This window comes from Desmodus rotundus, chromosome 7 (genome assembly GCF_022682495.2).
Source record: "Desmodus rotundus isolate HL8 chromosome 7, HLdesRot8A.1, whole genome shotgun sequence".
NCBI lineage: Eukaryota > Metazoa > Chordata > Mammalia > Chiroptera > Phyllostomidae > Desmodus > Desmodus rotundus.
Window position 1 is genome coordinate 50276948 of NC_071393.1, and position 19960 is coordinate 50296907.

The 19960-nt window shown below is 35.0% G+C and overlaps 1 protein-coding gene across 3 annotated transcripts in view; it reads right to left on the reverse strand.

The window, feature by feature from the left end:
* MIPOL1 (mirror-image polydactyly 1) overlaps positions 1 to 19960 on the reverse strand; it is a 288774-nt gene that overhangs the window by 181203 nt on the left and 87611 nt on the right. For all 3 annotated transcript variants that reach the window (XM_024551295.4, XM_024551296.4, XM_053927699.2), the window contains 2 exons: positions 13582 to 13615; positions 13152 to 13322 (listed from right to left, as the gene is read on the reverse strand). In XM_024551295.4, the coding sequence (XP_024407063.2) occupies positions 13152 to 13322; positions 13582 to 13615 (205 nt within the window). The remainder of the gene's footprint in view (positions 1 to 13151; positions 13323 to 13581; positions 13616 to 19960) is intronic.

A 19960-nucleotide genomic window follows, 5' to 3' on the forward strand; every position in this document is an offset into this window, starting at 1 on the left:
TGAACTAAGGTGGGGGGAACGCTGGAGGATGAGGGGTACATGGTGGAGGGGGGGAAAGGGAGAAAAAATTGGGACAACTTTAATAGCATAATCAATACAATATACTTAAAAAATTAATTTGTTAAGATATTAATTTCCCTTCACTCGAATGACCTAGAGATCCAATCATAGCCCCACAGGCTTTTTTAAGGAAATCAAAAATCTGATTTTAATATTTATAGAAAAATGCAAAGATTGTATAATAACTAAAACCTTAAAAAAGAACAAAGTTGGATGACTGTCAATGCCTGACATCAAAATTCACAGCAGTCAATGAAGTGTAGCATCGGCATATGGACAAAGATCACCACAATAAAATAGCATGCGTATAAACAGACACTTATATGTAAAATAACGGCACCAAAGCCATTCAAAGGAAAAAAACCCACATTTTCAACAAATAGTGCTGGAACTGAATATTAACCCTGTTAAGAAAATGAATGCCAATCTTGATCTTACACCATATACAATAGTTATCTCAAAGTAAATCACAGATTAAAAGTAAAAACTAAAACAATAAAACATACAGAAAAAAATAGGGCAGTATTTCTGCAATGTTGGGGTGAGAAAAGATTTTTTAGACAAAATACATCAAAAATTGATTTATTAGACTTCATTAAAATTGAAAACTTTTGTACATCAACATACAGAATTAAGAAAATAAATAAGGAAATGAGGAGAAAGTATTCTCAAATATATATACCTGACAACAGACTTTAGGAGAGATTTCTTAAAAATCAGTAAGAGGTTAAATTACCCAATTAAAAGACAGATAAAGTACCTGCACAGATGTTCAAGAAAGAAAATACATGAATGGCTAAGTACATAAAATTTCATTTAACATCTTTAGTCAGTGAGAGATGTAAATTAAAACCACAGTAATACACCACTACACACCCACTAAAATTGCTACAGTTAAAAATACTAATGCCACCAATTATTGGTCAGTATATGAAGCAATCAGAACTCCCATAAATTTCTGATGAGAATATAAAATGATACAGCAACTTCCAACAACAATTTGCTAATTTCTTTTAAAGATAAATACTTACCAACCTATAACTCAGCAATTCCACTCTTACGTATTTAACCAAGAGAATGAAAATGTATTTCAACAAAAAGACAGAATTCTTATAGTAGTCTTAATCATAATAAACAAAAACTGGACAGCTCCAAATGTCCATCATCAAGAGAATAAATAATAAATATAGTATTGTACAATGAAATATTATTTAACAAAAAGAATAAACTACATATACAAAAACAACATGGATGAATATTACAAATATTTTGCTGTCACAGTATGATCCCACTTCTTTGAAGTTCTAGAATAAACAGAATAAACCTGTGGTTAAAAACATCAGAAAAGTTTTTTTGGTGCAACAGGTATAACTGGCATTGAAGGGAAACAAATGAGGAGCTTTCTGGGTTATGAAAGTGTTCTGTATCTTTATCAAGATGTGGTCACATGGGTATAGGTATTTATCAAAACTCATCAAATTACTGATTTAATATTTATGTATTTAATTTCTCTGTGTAAATGTTATCTGAGCCCTGGCTGGAATGGTTCAGTTGGTTGGAGCATCATCCCATAAACCAAAAGGTTGGGGGTTCAATTCCCAGTCAGGGCACAAGCCTGGGTTGCAGGTTTCGTCCCCAGTCAGGGCACGGAGAAGAGGTAACAAATTGGATCAATGTTTCTTTCCCATATCGATGTTTCTTCCCTCTCTCCCTCCCTTGACCTCTCTCTAAAAAAAATTAACAAGCATGTTCTCAGGTGAGGATTAAAAAATATTATCTGAAATAAAAACATGTGCACAGATAAAAACATATTAACAGTGAAAAACTCAATGTGTCATAATGATTACTAAACCAAAAACATACTCATGAAAATGTAATAATACAGCTGTTGGGAACCGCCCTGCCACCTGTCTTAGGTTGATCCTCCCTTGAGGATTCTTACCCGTCATTGGCTAACTGGCCAAGCTCAGGGCCAAACAGGGTGAAGTGGGCAGAGGTGGTACACCTGCCAGGGAGACAAGCTTTGTCTCCTTAGTGGCTTATGGTCCCAACTCTGACTCAGCCTTAACTATGAGGGGTTACAGCCTCTGAAACCAGGCAGGGCGGTTCCCAACATACACCTATGATTTATAATTATATTTCTAGATGTTTCCCCCCCAAATTACAATTTAAACATATAAAAGGATAACATTAATGATGAGTTAATACATACTTTTGGAATTTTTTCAAGGGATTATAATACCGAAACAGGCTACTAGTAACAATAAAAGCCACCTTCCCCTGAATCTTTTCAAGGTATCGACATTAATATTTAAATTAATTCTAGGAAGCAGTTTGGGAATCTGATCTTTTGTGATCCTAGAGCTTAGTATTATGATAGATGAGTCAAGTAGCAATTAATCAAACAAACTGCATGCAAATGTACAAGCACAGTCAGAGTCATTTTGAAAAGAAGAGTAAAGGCCTTGGTATATACTATGTTGAGAATGCAAGTTTCATGTTAATGGTCCTGACACTTCGGACTAAAGACGAGTAATTTGCTGTGAATGATACAGCCATATCTTTACATTCCTCCTGCAATATCTGTGTAAGCATGGCATATATTAGCTACTTGGTTGTACGCACTCTTGTTTTTGAAAATAAAATTTAGCATAATACAATCCAATATAATCTTAACTGGAAAATTTCCTTATTAAATCAGATGTATTAAAAAAACACCCATAGTAATTTGAATTTTTGAGCCCAAATAACAGTTTATACAATCAACTATCAAATATTTTTCTAAGAATGCTACTACAAAATGTCAGCTCCCTATAAAAAGTCGTATATGTAGAATAAAGATGCTTTCATGGTACAATTTTTCCAATTAGGCAATTTAAAAATATTTACTTATCCTAAAATGTTTATATTGTTTTTGATCCAGCTTTTCTGCTCTATGACTTTTTCCTGAGGAGATAAACATGATGTACATAAAAATTTAGCTATAAAATATTCACACTATCAAAAAAATAGAAATAAAAGTAAACATCCTCTCAAATGACAGATGAGTTCAACAAATCTTAATATATTTGCAATATAAAATTATAAGAATATCTTAACAAAATGGAAAATCAAAGTGAAAAATCAAGTTACCAAGTAGTAGATGTATATAATATGCATTGAAAAAAACACAAGGAATCTTTCTATTATTAAGGAAATGAGTTTATGAGAAAACTTTCCCTTTTTCTTGTTTATTGGTACTCTCCAAAGTTATCTGTAGTTTTAAAAAGTTGTAAAAATTTTAATAAGAAAGTGGAAAGTTATTAGAATAGATCAAATAAACAATATATTTTAGCAAGATGGACTGGTAAAAAAAAAGTATGCACAGGCAAATAATTACATGAAAGGAAAGCAAATTAACAAATTAACAAGGGAAAAATACTAATAAAAATTTTACAGTCACTATAATAAAGAATGTTAAACATGCTTCCTACTTTTCCTGAGAAATGAAACTCTAAATGTTATGATTTATTTTCTTTTCAGGTACAAGCGTTTTGTGAAACTTCTAATATCTTGCATCTATTATATGGTAGGCAATATGGAAATTCTAAGGGATACAAAGTGAAGGCCATATGAACAACAGAAAGGTTAAGAAACTAGGTTTTCCTTTCCTCTGCTAATGTGGGAATTTAACTTGGATGGTTACATCACTGGCCAAGATTTTGGGTTTCTTCCTCAAGTGGATTACACGCCCTAATCTCAATCTGCTTTTCCACAGTGACATTTGGTCATACAGAGTATCAGGTGAGAAATTCATAACCAGGTCAGCAATGTTCTAAAACAGACTTCTAGATCTCAACATATGTCATTATATTTATTTTCTCAGACCTTAATTTCTGTGCTTGGTACAATAAAAATATTTTCTAATTTCTAAATTAGTTATACCTTCTCTTCAGATGTGTTCTCTTTATTAACACTTAATCTCTTGCTGATATGTGATAAAATTTCTACCACTTATTTTTTTTCCTCCCATAAACCCAGATAAAAATTTACACCAAAAAAATCTGGAATATATTGATCCTACTAATTGCAATACCTTCAACTTTTTCTTTCAAGTGTCTGTTTCTTTTGACTACAACTCACAACAGCACTCTAAGACAGACAAAGAACACTAATACATGGACTTACTAGTGTTTTATTGTCCTGGGTCCTGCCTTCTGTTACACTACACTCTCCTCAGTCCCTTCTGCATCACTCATCACTCCTCTTCCTCTTTAGGCAAGAGAAAGTCCATTGCTCGTCACTGTAGTAACTCCCTAGCCCTTCACCCACTAAAACGCCAACCCCAGTTAAAACCAAGTATCTATGACACCACACTACACTCCAGATCTGGATGTTGCTAGAAGAAATCATGACAAGTTTTACTCTAAATTCATCACTCTTATTCTCAAATAGGCACTCTGCTCTTCCGGGAAATCCTATGTTTCTCCAGTTATGTCCATTTATACATAATCCAAGACAACAATTTCAAATTATCTCCTTTTATATAAACCTTCACAACCATCCACTGACCCACTACACTGAGAATCTAAATTAACCTAGCATTTTCATTGAGAAGAAGGACACCCCACCCCTTATATTTATCAACTTGCCAGCATGCATCCATCCAAGTTTTCTGTATTCTTGTTACAATGAAAGTAGTTACCCTGTTCTTAGCAAAAGACAACTCTTGCACTTATGTTCTAGATCCTACCCCCTTTCAACCTCCTTATCTACACCAGATTTTCCTACTGTAATTATCCTTTCTCTCCCTTAAAATTACCGTTCCTTCTGTCTTGGTTCATTGTCTTCAATGTACCAAATACATGTCCTAGAATCTCCCACTAAAAATAAAGAAAAGCTCTTCCATGACACCAAAGCCCCCTCTACATCTAATGCCCAAATCTCTATCTCCATTACAGGGAGGCAAAGCGGTATACATTCACTGTCTTGCCTTTCCCACCTTCCAGTCTCTCCTCCAACTGCTCCCATGTGGCCTCTGTTCTGGACCAAACTTTTGTCACGGTCCTCAACATCTTCCAGTGACCAAATTAAAAATAACTACAGTCTTCCCTCAGTATCTGCAGGAAATTGTATCTCCATGGTACCAAAATCCTCAGATACTCACGTCTCATAAAACGGTGCAGTATTTGCATAAAACCTACACGCCACCCTCCTGTGTACTTTAAATGATCTCTAAATTACTGCACTACCTAATACAATATAAATGCTATATAAATAGTTGTTGTACTATATTGTTTAGAGAATTTTAAAAGTCTACCTCTTCAGTACACTCATGTCATAGGCCTAACTACATAATACACATCAGCAACAATGTAACTTTTTTCAACTATTTTTCAATCTGTGGTTGGTTGAATCCACTGGTGAGGAACCAGCAGATACAGATGGCTGACTGTGCTCCATCCTCATCTGGCTTGACCTCTCAACACCATTCAAGGGAAATGATCACTTTCATCTCTTGCCTACACCTTCTTCTCTTGCCTTCAACCACACTGTCTTCAGTTTCCTTCTACCTCATTTTCCACCCTTTCCAGTCTGCTAGGTGGGCCCAACTGCTAAATGTTGGCACATCACAGAACTTGGTCCTAGGCTCTTTTTTTATTTCTCAATGATATTTCCTTATTTCATTTAGTGCCAGAGCTTCAATTATCTATATGCCGATGAGCTGCAATAACCAAGTTCCTGCTCAATATTTCCATTTGAAATCTCAAGAATCATCTCAAATATACCACATCCAAGAGAATGTAATTTCCCTCCCTAAATACATTGATCTCTCCCTAAATGTTTCATCGTCTGATACTCGTCGGTTTCAGCACTCATCAGGACTCCAGGAATGGGAAAACTTGCCCATCCCAATAAATGGAGCAAATATCTACAAGGTGCTCAATCCCAAAATATAGGAGCCAGACTCAATTCTTCCCACTCCTTTATGCCCAAATCCAGTCTGTCTTCATGACCTGCTCACTGTACTAAACATTTCCCAAATCTGTCTACTTTTCTAAATCTCTACTTGCTCCTCTGAGCCACGATCAGTTTCATATTTCGCTTGGATAATTGCAATAGCCTTTCTCCCTTACTATCTTCTGAATTAAGTTATAATTTGTACAACACTTCCTACCACTTCCTGTAACACCTCACAGATTTGTCTGCTGCTTATATCTTCTCCTTCATCACTTGCTATTATCTTCCTTGCTCACTACACTTCAATCACATATAAGCTTGGTATATTTATATCATTGCCTTAAACACAGTAAGTGTGTTTCCTCTCTCAGGGCACTGTTGATCTTTTCCACAGCTCTTTGTGTGGCTGCATCCTCCTCTTTCAAGCCTAATTCAATCATCCACGTTGACAAAGAGGTCTGCCTTGATCATCCTCTTTAAAGTGACAAACCCATTATCAATTACAGTTACTCTCCATTGCCCTTTAATTTTCCTATCACTACCTTTATTCATTTGACCACTATACAGTCATATCTCGGCACTCATCGGCTTCAGAATTCATCAACCCCTGAGAAATGAAAACTCACCCATTTTGATGAGCAAAAAATGTTGCAGCACTCAGCACTTGCTTAGGACTTGTCGCATTTGCTAGAACTGGTAAGAGTCACGACACTGCCCCGCAAGAGAAAATGGTTCATTGTCTGATACTCGTCGGTTTCAGCACTCATCAGGACTCCAGGAATGAATTAACCACCAGTACTGAGGCACCTCTGTATTGCCATGTTAAAATGTAAGTTCCATAAGCGTAAGGACCTTCTATATTTGGCCCATTGCCAAATTCCCAATGCAAGGCACATAACAGGCCTAACATATCATGTGAGTGAATATTTCACTAACTTTAGTTCAGTGTATCTTAAAATAAATCTAAAATAGGTAAGCTCATCAGTTCATTAATTCAACAACAATATACTAAGTGCCTACACTGTCCTTAGGATTGTCATAGACGCAGGTAACAAAAACCAGCATCTTCGTGCTGGTAGGGAAGGCAGGCATAAAATCAGTTAGCGTTAACGCAGTGTGACAAGTACTGTAACGGGGTACAAGGTAAGATGTGAGTACCAAGAAGATACTTATTGGTATTGTTTCATGTGAGAGAACTTTATGGAAGAGATGAGACTTGAAATAGTAGGCAGACATATGAGCAACAAGTGAGGGAGAAAAGACATACTTGAAGGTAGAAAGACTCAAAAAGCAACAGACCAATTGTACTTTCTGTACATTGCTATCTTCCTAGAATTTTCTTCACTATATTACTAGATTGCAGTCATGTTTTCCTCTTTTTGGTTTATTTTTCATAGTGCTGGAGCTGGAGCTTAATGTTGGTATTGCTTGCAGGTTACAGAGAAGGAACTGACATAGTGAAATATTTAGATGAATTTCTTTAATTTCCCTGATGATTACTGCTTGGTCCTTCCATGTTTTTTGAGTATGTCAGTGCTTGACCTGAAGGACCTCCGGGTGAGTTTTCATTATAGCATTTCACAAAAATGAAATTATCAAAAAAGCTATGCTAATTATATTTTGTTTAAAGAAGGCCCTGAAATAATGTAGTACAATTTCAGCAACAAAAACAATAAATAAAAGTACGAGGTGATATAAAGTTTTCGTATTTGGAATGACTCACTTGCAAATATAGTAGTGAGTGAAGATTCTCGACAATGGTGTTCAGGTAATAGAAATTTATCATCACTAATTTGGCTTTGATAGACCAACAAATGGAAACTAGCATGTACAAGACAACAAAGTAAAAGGAAACCCAGGAAAAGGCTGAAGGATGCTGAGATGTTTAACCTGGGAAAGAGGAACTAGTGCTAGTTTTGCTCTTGTGCCTGCTTGTGCTCTGATCCTGAGAGTTTGTTATCTTGTAAGCTCCTTTTCCTGTCGTTCAAGAATTAATCATGAGCACGCCTGGCAATACAGAGTCCCGTCCTTATCAGTTAGTGGGAATGACATTAGTTAAGAGGCATAGGCATATCACCCATTATGCCTGGAGAAGATTCCACACACCCATGTTCACAAAGAATTGACCACTTTCTTCCTTCATTTCTGCTGTACTGCATGCTTTGCTTTAGTGTTTCAAACATAGTTTACTGATTCCTCTGCCCCATTGGGCTAAAGTCCACGTCCCAACCTGATTCCTGTGCCTAATTTATTCAGCTCTCAAGGGCTGGGCCCCTGACCTATGCACCAGATACCAGCTGGGGTCTAATTAATGAAAATATCTACAATATCATCCTATCAACTACAAGGATCAATAAAGTCTAAAGCTTCCTGCTGTTAGGACTTGCCTATCTACACATACCCTTGCCAACCAAACCTAACCTAATTTAGCCAGAACTCTTTAGGAATGGTGTGAGAGTTAATTTTATGTGAAAACTTGACTGGGCCACAGGATGCCCTGACAGTTGACTAAACATTATTTCTGGGTGTGTCTGTAACATTGTTTCTGGATGATATTAACATTTGTAATAGTAGACTGAGTAAAACTGATTTCCCTCCCCAGTGTGGATGGGTCTCATCCAATCCACGAGAGGCCGGAACAAATGAAAAACTGAATAAGAAAGATTTTTTTCCTCTCTCTGTGTTTAAACTTGTATATAGGATCTTCTCTTGCCTTCAGACTTGGACTAGAACTCACATCATCAGCTCTCCTGGTTCCCAGGCCTTCAGGCTCAGAATGGAAATACAGCATTGATTCTCCTGGGTATCCAGCTTGACCAACTGCAGATTTTGGACTTCTCAGTCTCCACAACCACATGAACCAATTCCTTACAGAAAATCTCTATCTGCCATTGGTTCTGTTTTTCTGGGTAATCCAGACTCATACAAATGGTTATCTGAATTACTGTAGCTCACAATAAGGTCAGCCCTAAAAGCTAATAAAATGCTAGTCCTGGTTAGTTCTATGATTCTTCTGTTGCGTATTGATGTCTGACCTGGACCCACTGTGTCTCTAAGACTAGCCTGTAAGACTCAGAATATTATTGGTCACATAGATGCTTGGATACATTTGAAGCAATACAATTACCAGTCAAATGCTGAGGCCAATAACAGTAACAATGGCTAGATATTAAGAAGAAATGCATATTTGGCTAAACTGAAAAGTAGTCATAGATAAAATTCCGCAGTTTAGTGGGCAGCTTAACTAGAGATCTCCTAGAGTCCTATAAAACTTAAGGTCCAGAAAAATTAGTTAAAAAAGGAAGTTTTTAAAATAGGTTAAAAATTAGTTTTTAAATTAGTTAAAAATAGGTCTTTCTAAAATTTTAATAGAATATGCAAGCATTAATGGGCAAAAAAAAAATCACATAAAAGAACAAATATGAGATGGTAAAACAATTCCTTAATCAAACAAATGCTAACTATAAAAATTTTAATTCATCCTATGAAAGACGTTAAAACTTTAAATTCTCTATTTGAAACAGAAAAAGATACAGAAGAACTTGAATAAATAAGAGTACAAGCATTCATCTGAAAAAGATAAGATTCTAATAGGGTCAGTTCAAGTAAATAAATGACTTTAACTTGATTTAAAAAATAAAGTTAATAAATCAAGAAATAATCACAAAATTTGAAAATTTCCGATGCTACTTAGAAGAAAGAGACTAATAAATTTATCGTGGTACTACACAGAAGACACAGTCCAGTTAGAAAACATCTGGCCCTAGCCAGGTGGCTCAGTTGGTTGGAGCGACATCCCATACACCAGAACTATGTTATGTGTTCAATTCCAGGTCAGGGCACCTATTTAAGCTGCAGGTTAGATCCCCGGTCAGGCATGTAAAGGAGGCAACCAATTGATGTTTCTCTCTCACATCGATGGTTTTTTCTCTTGCTCTCTCTCAAATCAATAAATATCCTCAGTGGGGATTAAAACATAAATAAAAATATCTGATGCTTAATAATAGTTTGAAAATTAAAGTGAAATTTCTGTTGACGTTCTTTTCAAAAACTCAAAATTTCAGCCTAATCATAAGAAAAACATCAGAGACAATCCACAAAATATTTGATAAGTACCCTTAAGCTGTCAAGATCATAGAAAAGAAATAGAGGAGATGGGGGAGACATGACAACGAAACTCTGCGTAGTTTCCTGAAGTGAATCTGGGAACAGAAGGACTTTAATGGAAAAGCGGTAAAGCTGAATGACGCCTGGAATGAATAGTAATGTACTAATGGAGGTTTCTTAATGCTGACAAATGTCGCGCTGATATGAGATGACACAATCAGGGGATACTGACCTGGGTGACAGGTATATGGATACTGGGTATTGTGCTATCTTTGAAACATTTCTGTAAATCGAAAACTATTCCAAAATAAAACATTAAAAAATTTATGTAAAAATGTTTCCAGTAAGAACTTTAAGACAATAATTAAAAAGTTAATCTTTACAATGATCATGACAAAAATTATAATGAATACCACTTGGGCCAGAGAGCTTGACAAATATGTAAATTAAAATAACTAAAATAAATAAGAATTGCTTCTCCATTGAACATAATATATATATATATAGAGTGATAAATAATAACTATTTATAAATAAGGACATGATGGTAAAATTATCAAGTATCAATTTCTTTGTAATTTATACTATGAAAGGCAGTAGGCAAATCAAAGAGGAAGCAGGAATGAATAGCAAGCAATATTTAATTAGGCTCTAGGTGTTTATTTTTAGTTAACTTAAAAAATAAATGATAGAAAATCAAATGTTTGACTTTATACTATAATTACTTCCAAGTATGTAAAACTAGTTTTGGCTATCTCTTCAACAACATATTGAATGATCCAAGATTAAATACACGTGGGAGAAAAACACAATGGTAAAAACAGTTGCCTGTCTTAAAAGTTTAAGGACTGTTTCCAATTCCAATCTGAAGATAAATGTCAGCTCTTCACATCTAGATGGGATAAAATCATTTGTGGCAGAACAATGCTCCAGCCAAGAACAAGAAACGCCAGATAAATTAAGACATAATCTGAAGGCTGCTGCTGAGTGACTAACCTGTGGAGAGAGGTGATGTGAAGATCCGCAGGCGCTACCCGACCCCCGAGTTTTAAAAACTGAGGGCATGGGCAAGGACAGGGCAACCAGGCTTTGACCATGGAGAGGGCTCACGTTGGAAGACAGAAATTTCCGAAGTTTTTAGCAGTTATACTGAAGTGACAAAACTGGAGATTGGAGAACTGTTTCTGCCTTAAATCATTTGTTAAATCCCAAATCTGCATGGGGCTTGAAGTTAAAAAAAACCCAAAACACTAAGTCCTAAAGTCTCTGAGAAGAATAATAGAGTTTTCCACAGATTTACAATGCTGAGGAGACAAACAGTGAAATACAGGATCTGCCAGGAGTAGTGAGTATGCAGCTCTCAGTTTGGGAAGGAAAAAAGTGCTGGGTGAACCTCACGAAGACCAAGACTTACCAAAACACCATGCTAGTATCCATGGAAGATATTAAGGAGCTCTAGACTATGACAGAAGTGAACTAGTAGGAAATATTTTATGAAGCAGGAGAGAAAGGGATAACTGGCTAAGTGATAACCTTAAGCAGGCAAGAAAAGATGTGATAGAGGTTGTCTTAAACAGATGGATGTAGTAAAAAGAAAGAAAGGAAGAAAGGAAGGAAGGAAGGAAGGAAGGAAGGAAGGAAGGAAGGAAGGAAGGAAGGAAGGAAGGAAGAAAGAAAGAAAAAGAAACTAGAAAAGTCAAAGAGAGCATATGAGTGCAAATGCAGGTAGGCTTGTGGGTGACATGGTGGGGACAAGCAGTTCTTTTTTCATTTGGAAGGAGATTGTAGATATCTGAGAAGAAAAGAAAAGAAATAAAATAGTCCTCTAGAGGGAAGAGTAAATGGACTAACGAAAAGCAAGAAGACTGTCCAATAACACCAAGGGCCTACTTGAAGACGGTGGTCATAAACGTAAGGTAAGTGCGGCTGGCAGACTTATGGGATACTGTCCTGCCATATAAATCAGTGAAGGTGTAGAACAGGTGGAAAGTTAAATTTGTAAGGCTTAGGTTTTGCTGGGTGAGTAAGACAGAGAAAGAGAGGGCCGAGAGGCCCAAGGTCATATTATATTCCAGTTGCTGATAATTATAGTGAACCATGACAAGTAAGCTAGATAAAGAGGGCAGTGAGGACGTAAGAGGTCTGAGGGATAGGAAGAGGTGGGGTAAGATCAATAGAAGTAGGTGCCAGGAAAGTTGAAAACTTGCTAGAGTCAGAGTTCTAGAGTAAGTGAGCTCGAAAGATATTAAGTGGTGGTCAGAAAGTGGGATGCTTGAAACTGAGACCCGATGTGGAAAACATCATCTACGTAGATATTTAAATCAGCAAGAATTATGACAGGAGTAGGTTGAAGAAAGAGACAGTGGAAGAGATCCTGAAATCTTTAAGAAATGAGGGAAGGGACACAGGAGTGTGTACAGGACTGCAACAGGAGTAGGTACTGGGTGGTACAATCTGAGGCCTGAGCTTCAGTGCTGGAGGTGTTTACAGAGGAAAATGAAACAATGATCTAAAAGCACTAACGAGGAACAAGCCTCTGCGTCCACCGGCGTACCTGCCATGCACGGGACCACCACCGCTGCTCGAGAGGACTGCCGTGGGGGCCGTATCCTCGGGGAGGCAGTCAGGGTTCAGTCACAGCAGGAAAGGTGTACTCAATGTTCAGGAAAGAATACACTAAAATTTGACTCATTTATCAATATTTACTAAAAGGCATTGAATTAGTAATTGGGAATAAAAGAGAAATAAAGATATAATCTCAGCCCTCACAAAACTGTAACTCAAGTAAGAAGTCTCTCATAGATGAGTGATTACATTAAAGGATATAATTATATTTCCATAACAAGCTGGCAGTTAAGAAAGAAGGATGCATGTATTTGAAGAATGATGTAACAAAATATGTGATTATTTTAATATATCTATCATTGTGATATTAATTATGCGGTAATAACGGATTTGAACTAAGCATATGCGGGGGCAAGTCATTTTTTAACGGTGAAGGGGGGGAAATGGTAAGTATATGCTTTTACAGATACGTGCGGTTACCTGAGACAAAGCAGCATCCCGTTCTTCTATCACTGCATTCATTTCTTCTGCAGTTATTCTCTTTGTACGTGCCTTGGCCTTGTAGATTCTATCCACAATTATAGCTCCATTCTTCTCAATAGCTATCCCTGTGTCTGCATTGTTTATTCTGTTCAGTAATTCCTGTAATGTCTACCAACACCATTATATGTTAGTCAGACATGAAGTTTTAATATATTTTATTTAATATAGGGTTTTAATTAATAGGCACATGTGAATTGTAAATTGACTGAGTGAAGTTATTGAATTTTCATATTGCGGCAAAGATGTACATTATTAGTGTGTCAATTCTTCTTTTTCCCACATCTTAGTTCTTGAAACCCACTCAATTGAACTTAAGCCTCTAAGATATAAGACTGACATCAAGAAATCTCCTCAGAGAATGGCTTACCATGTCATTTTCTTCGGGGTTAATATTTTCTAGCCTAGAAAAAAGGGACACAGAAAGCCTGATCAGTAGCATTTCCTTAGTGCAGCAAAATGAGTTCGCTTTTTAAATCTTTAGAACCTCAAGTAATTTCATTCGACTAGTCTTTAGAGTCAACCATGACACTGAACATATTAAAGTGCCACCTGCTCGACTCCATCTTTCAATAATGCTCCATATCTTCTGCACTGACTTCAGACTGTTAAGTTATTAATGTTTACTGCTATATATGACTACAAGGATCAATTGTTCATATGTGCTTAGATGAAGGAAGTTCCCCAGTGATAGAAGCACTCATTCTCATCATTATATTTATTCCTGGACTCTCCATTCTCACCAGAAACTGTCTTCCCTCTGTTTTTTGGACATCGTCACAAATAAAACACGTCAAGTATTTTTACTACAAATTTTAACTATGTTACCTCAAAAACAATGACAAATAATTACTATTAAATTTGACCTGAAAATCTCCTGCTGCTACCTACTTCAAACAAATATAGTATACAGAAAGGCTGGCCAAAACTGAACCCCATTTCTAGAAGACTAATATTAGTTTCTCTTTTTCATTACATATATAGAATTATTCAATTAGGGACAAAAAAAAGGAAATGAGATCCCCTCATAAAATTCACTTTGTTTTGTGAGTCACAGTGCTCACAGAAATGACTGTTGATGCCGGTAAACTGAGAAATGTAGAAAAAAGAAAAAAAGAGTTTAAACAACATATCTTAGAAAATGTCTACAAAATAATTTAGACAACCATTAAATTAAATGGGTAAATTAAATGAAAATCTGTAATGGGCACCAGTAAAATGATGTAGATTTTAGAAATATCAGTTATTTTAAAATTATAGTAAAAAATTCAGATACCCAAGTTCCTGATTGTACAAGACCCCTCCCCCAATTTCTATGCTTCTATGATTTAACATTTACCACCAAAAAATGGACACTAGGAAGAGGTAACAGAAGACACTTAAAAATTTTGTTACAAAATTGTTCCAAACCCTACATTTCAATAAAAGAGCTAAACTGATGGAAAGTATAAATTTTTGAACACTATAGCTTAACAGAAAAGAAACATCAAAAAACTATTTCTACACGTACATAAGCTGTACAGGTTAACAGAAGGGTACGGTAATTTTGAATTTTATAAATTTATTCTGTCTCAAACTACTAATGTCTGCTTAGATTCACATTTCAACAAGGGCAAATACTCTCATCTTTTCTCTTTTTTCTCCCAAAATAAATCAACAGTCTCCAAATATGCTGCTTCATAAAACCATGTTCTGCAAGAACTGTGAAGATAATCACTAGTTTTTTACTCAAAAAACACAGTGAAAAAGTCTAAGATAACAGAATTCTTACAGTTATGTATGACCATGTAAAAGTATTTGAAAAACAATAGTGACATTTAACCATTAGTTACTGGTTGGCTAAACATGATTTTAAAGGGGACCATATGTGGTGAGGAATATGTACATTAATGTTGTTCGTTTTCAATGAAATTAGACTAATTATGGCAATTGCCACAGAAGACTCAAATTAAGTCCTTAAACTTCATAATTAAATTATTAAACTCGATAATTTAAAATGTAAAAAGATACATTAAAATTGAACATTTAGACTGGTAGATTACCGGCAACTTTTGCAAAAAAAAAAATTAGTTCTTAAGGTTTTAAATTTCCCTTTTCTGTTTCAAAGAATTACATACGATCCAAAAGAAAATAACAGTATAGGTAGGTTACCTAATATGTATATTCCAAATTATCAACACAACAAAAAGTTTATGGAATTCCTGTGTAATACTTACAAGTTTTTTTTTTTCAGGCACTGCAATGTGAGAAATTACTTTAACAGAGGTGTTTTAATGTTTTAAATTAGAATCTTTCAACAGAATATGGTTAATATAATTATATGTAGTATAATATCAAAATTACCTACTAACAACTAAAGTTTTTTAAAATTAAAATTTTCTTATCAAAAGTTATAATAAATTCTTGGCACATGAATTTAGCATTCAACCTATAAATAATTTATGTGATTGCCCTTAAAAGTACACAATACATAGTGATTTATCATTCGCTGATGAATGAATTTGAATGTTTGGTAAGTATGCCAGGTCCAACATGCAGGCCTGAGTGACCCAAGTCAACTGCTTAGCATTTGCATCTGAATTTTGCTTTGCTCAATTATATTTTAAAATTGAAGTCAGTAGTAAATGATCATTTGGAGAAAAAGAAAACTTTAGTAACTGTGAGAAAATGTTTAATTTGGGATCTAAAATTTACACAGAAGCAAAGTAACTTTTAATACCAACATAAACTTGGAAAGAGAGAAAGCCAACACTTGCATTTCTCTCTATATATTCATTTAAAAGTCTCAGAAAATACTTATCACAGATATCAAATACCAACTACATCATAATTTAAACTAGGTTATATGGAGCAAGAATCAACAAACTTTTTCTGTAAAGGGTCAGATAGCATTTTAGACTTTGCCATATGTTCTCTGTCACAGCTACTAAGCTTTGCCTTTGTAGCACAAAAACGTCCATAGGTAGTATGTACATGAATAGGTGTGGCTGTTTTCCAATAAAACTTTATTTACAAAAACAGTGAGAAGGCTGAATTTGCCCCACAGGTCTTTACTTTGCTGATCCCCCATATACAGTATTGAAAAATGAGACCAGATTTTTGATGTAAATACACTGTAAGTGCCAACTTAGCACATTTGAGATATTTTTCTGAACTGAATCATTCAATTCCTAGTTAAAGAGTAATCATCAAAAAAGGTGGTTTTCAGAAAGTTAAATTCAGTCCTACAATAAGTACATCACTTACTTTATCAATTAAAAGAAACAAAAATTAGATGAAAAATAGACCTTGAGAAAAAAGAAGACAATATAAAACATCAATACAAGGCATTCAATTTTCTGTGTAAATTGATTTTTTAGGTTTACCGTTTACTAGCAGCATGCACAATATATAAACTTTATTGGCTTACTAAAGACAAAATAGTAGTGTTATAGGAAACATATCTGAGAAACTATAAATTATACATAATTAATATGAGGTTTACAATTATGCACAAGAATCTCAACCTTCTGTAAACTCTAAATTATGCCTACAACAGTCTAACTAGACATAGTCATGATAATTAGTAAGAATTTTGCTGAGGTAAATATCCACGGGCTCAAGTTTCAATTGATTTCCTATACCATGCAAATTCTGACTGACAACCTTGCCCTCTAAGTGAAAAGACCCGTGCATGAAATGTCACATTTCTTGATTTATCCCTAAATCACTCAATATTATGTCTTTTATGTCTTTGCTTTCTGAACCTGTAATAATTCACCTTGTTCAATGGTAAAAAGCTAAACTTTGACCTCACATGATAAAAAGAACTAGTGATCAGCTAATCAGAAAATTCTGAATTGCTTGTTTTCATTCTCTCAGTCACATTTTACACACTACTATCCCTCATGTGTTAAAGAATACACCAACAATAACAAAGTGAGTGAAAAAAATACCATGATCTCAAAGTCGGAATATAGAGATGCAAACATGTCCATATTACTATGTATATGTAAGTCATCTTAACTTCAGTCCTTTTAGCTTTTTCCCCTATTTTTAGATAAAAGTAAAAAAGAAAAAAAAACACTGATGATTCAAGAGATAAGGGAAGACAGAGAAGTGGCAGACTAACAAAACAAAACAGACATTAAATATAAAGATGCAAAGTAGATCAGAAAGTAGATTGGAAGATGGTAAAGAGAAGAGAAAGAAGAAGACAAGGAATTTGAAGATTGTAGGAATTATAAACAGTGCATTAAAACAAAAAGAGATGTGAATATATTTTATATGTAACTTCAACCTACACTCAATGCCTCCAAATGTGATTTCCGTCAGCAAAGCTCAGTTACAAACTGGTTCTATGTTAACAAGGATTTAGTTTAAGTGAACTATGGAACGTTCCGAACCTAGAGACTTCAGCTGAGTAGAAAGAAACCTGCACAGTGCCGTCAAAAACTATGCTGACATTGGCCTTTGTTGTTGTTTTTCTTCCTTCTTATTTATGGTCTTTCCTGATCCCACCACATGTGCTCCTAGATTATAATTCACTGAGAGATGACTATAAGCTGTTCCTAAGTACCAGTAATATTTCATATTAGTTAATATAAGTATTTAGGTCATCTTTTACTTAATGTCCACCTTCTTCCTAATCTGGTACTGTAATGCTGTGCTCTGAGCAAGCGGAACTGAACCTGACACACAGTATATACAGGGGTGGGCAAGTAGGTGCACAGTTGTAAGTACAGGAAACACACAGTTTATTCTTGTATTATTATTATTACGTAAACTTATTCTTGTATAAATTATTATTTGCAATTACTGCTATTATTTTCCATATGAACAACTTTAGACTTTTGCCCCACCTTGTATTCTAGATGTAAGTCCTTTATTAGATATGACAAATATTTTCTTATAATCTGTTTTCTTTACTCTTTTAACAGTGTGTTTACCAGAACACAAGTTTTACATTTTGACAAAATTTAATGTATTAATTTTTTTAAATCATGGATTGTACTTTTGGTATCGAATCTAAAATTCACTGATTGCCATATGTAAGGTCACACAGATTTTTTCTCCAGTGTTTTCTTCTAGAAGTTATAAATGTTATGCTCTACATTTAGGTCTGTGATTTATTTTGAGTCAATTTTTGTGCAAGGCATGTGGTACTTGTGCTGGATTTTCGGTTTTGTTTTTTACATATAAACTTTCATTTATTTCAGCACCATTTGTTGAAAAGGCTATCATTTCTTCATTAAACTTCCTTTCCACCTCTATCAAAAATCAGTTGACTGTATTTGTGTGGGTTAATTTCTGGACTTTCTAGTCTGTTCCATTCATCTGTGTGTCTATCCCTTTGTGAATAGCACAGTCTCAACTACTAAGTCTTTATAGTAAGTCTTTCAATTGAAAAATGTCACTCCTCCAATTTTACTCTTATTATAGAACTTTTTTGGCCAGTCTAGTACCTGTGCCTTTCCATATACCCTTTAGAATTTCTTTATAGCTACAAAAACACCTGCTGCAGCCATGTTTTTCAACATACTTTTCAAAGTAGACAGCTTTTTTCTTGTTTCAGTAACACTTCCATTACAACTTTAGAACCCTTCTTTGGGGATTGCCAAGTGCTGTTACATTCAATTTATCGACTGCCACACAGTACTGTATTTTACATGTAATTTATGACTATAAATCATGTCACCTAGATTGCCAATTTTATTCATGAAATTTGCTTCTAAATAGATTGTATTGCTTTTCAAAAATCAAATTCATCCAAAAACAGGTAACAAATCAATTTTTTATGCAATATCACAACTCCTTGAGGTATAGGTAATACTCATGCTTTCTATGTGGAAAAATCTCCAACTGGTTGACTACTTGTCCAAAGAGTCAATCAATTACACTTTATAGGACTTGTCTATTTCAGACCTACACAGGCAACTCAAACTAAGCATATCCAAAACGAAATTTATTAATCCATTCTTAAAACTATATCCTCCGTAATCCCCTATCCTGACAGTGGCACAGCCATCTGCGCACATATTCAATACTTCTTTCTCAGAACCCCCGTTAAAGTGGTCAATCAGTTTTGTTTGTTCTCTCTCTTTAATTGATATATATAAATTGAGCCTATCCTTCTACTGTAATTTTTTTACCCCCTTGGTCAATCTACTTTAATTTGTACATTTGTAAGTAAATGGATGGTGCAGCGTGGGAGTCAGGTTTCTTACTGTTGAAGAGGAACTTACACATAAGAAAAAAGGGGAAAGCTACAATGAACTGTATTAGAATCAGAGACATTAGTGTGAATTTAGGATTAGATTAATAAAGATACAGATGGAGAGACACAAAATTACACTTATGTGTATATACATCAATTAGTATACATACATATATTTCCTGGCTCTTTCTTCTTATTGGATTTACAAGTAGTCACACCCAGCAACAATGAGCACAACTGGCATCCAGATCTTGGTTTCTAATACCATTTTCCAATAAAGGGAATCAGGGTTCCTTAGAGCAATGTCTGACTCCAGGGGTGGGGGTGGAGGGAAGTACATCTCTATACATCCCTATAAAACATGACCCTGGAGCATCCTGAAGTGACAGAAAGTAAGAAAGTGCTCAAAAATCAAAAGGATGCCCCAATATGAGAATAATTAGATTCTCTAAAATAGAAAACCTAAATAAACAGATTAGAAAACCCACAAATCTAACATTTTCATGAAATAAACAAAAAACCCAAATAGTTCTCAAAGAGGTATGTTGTGGTT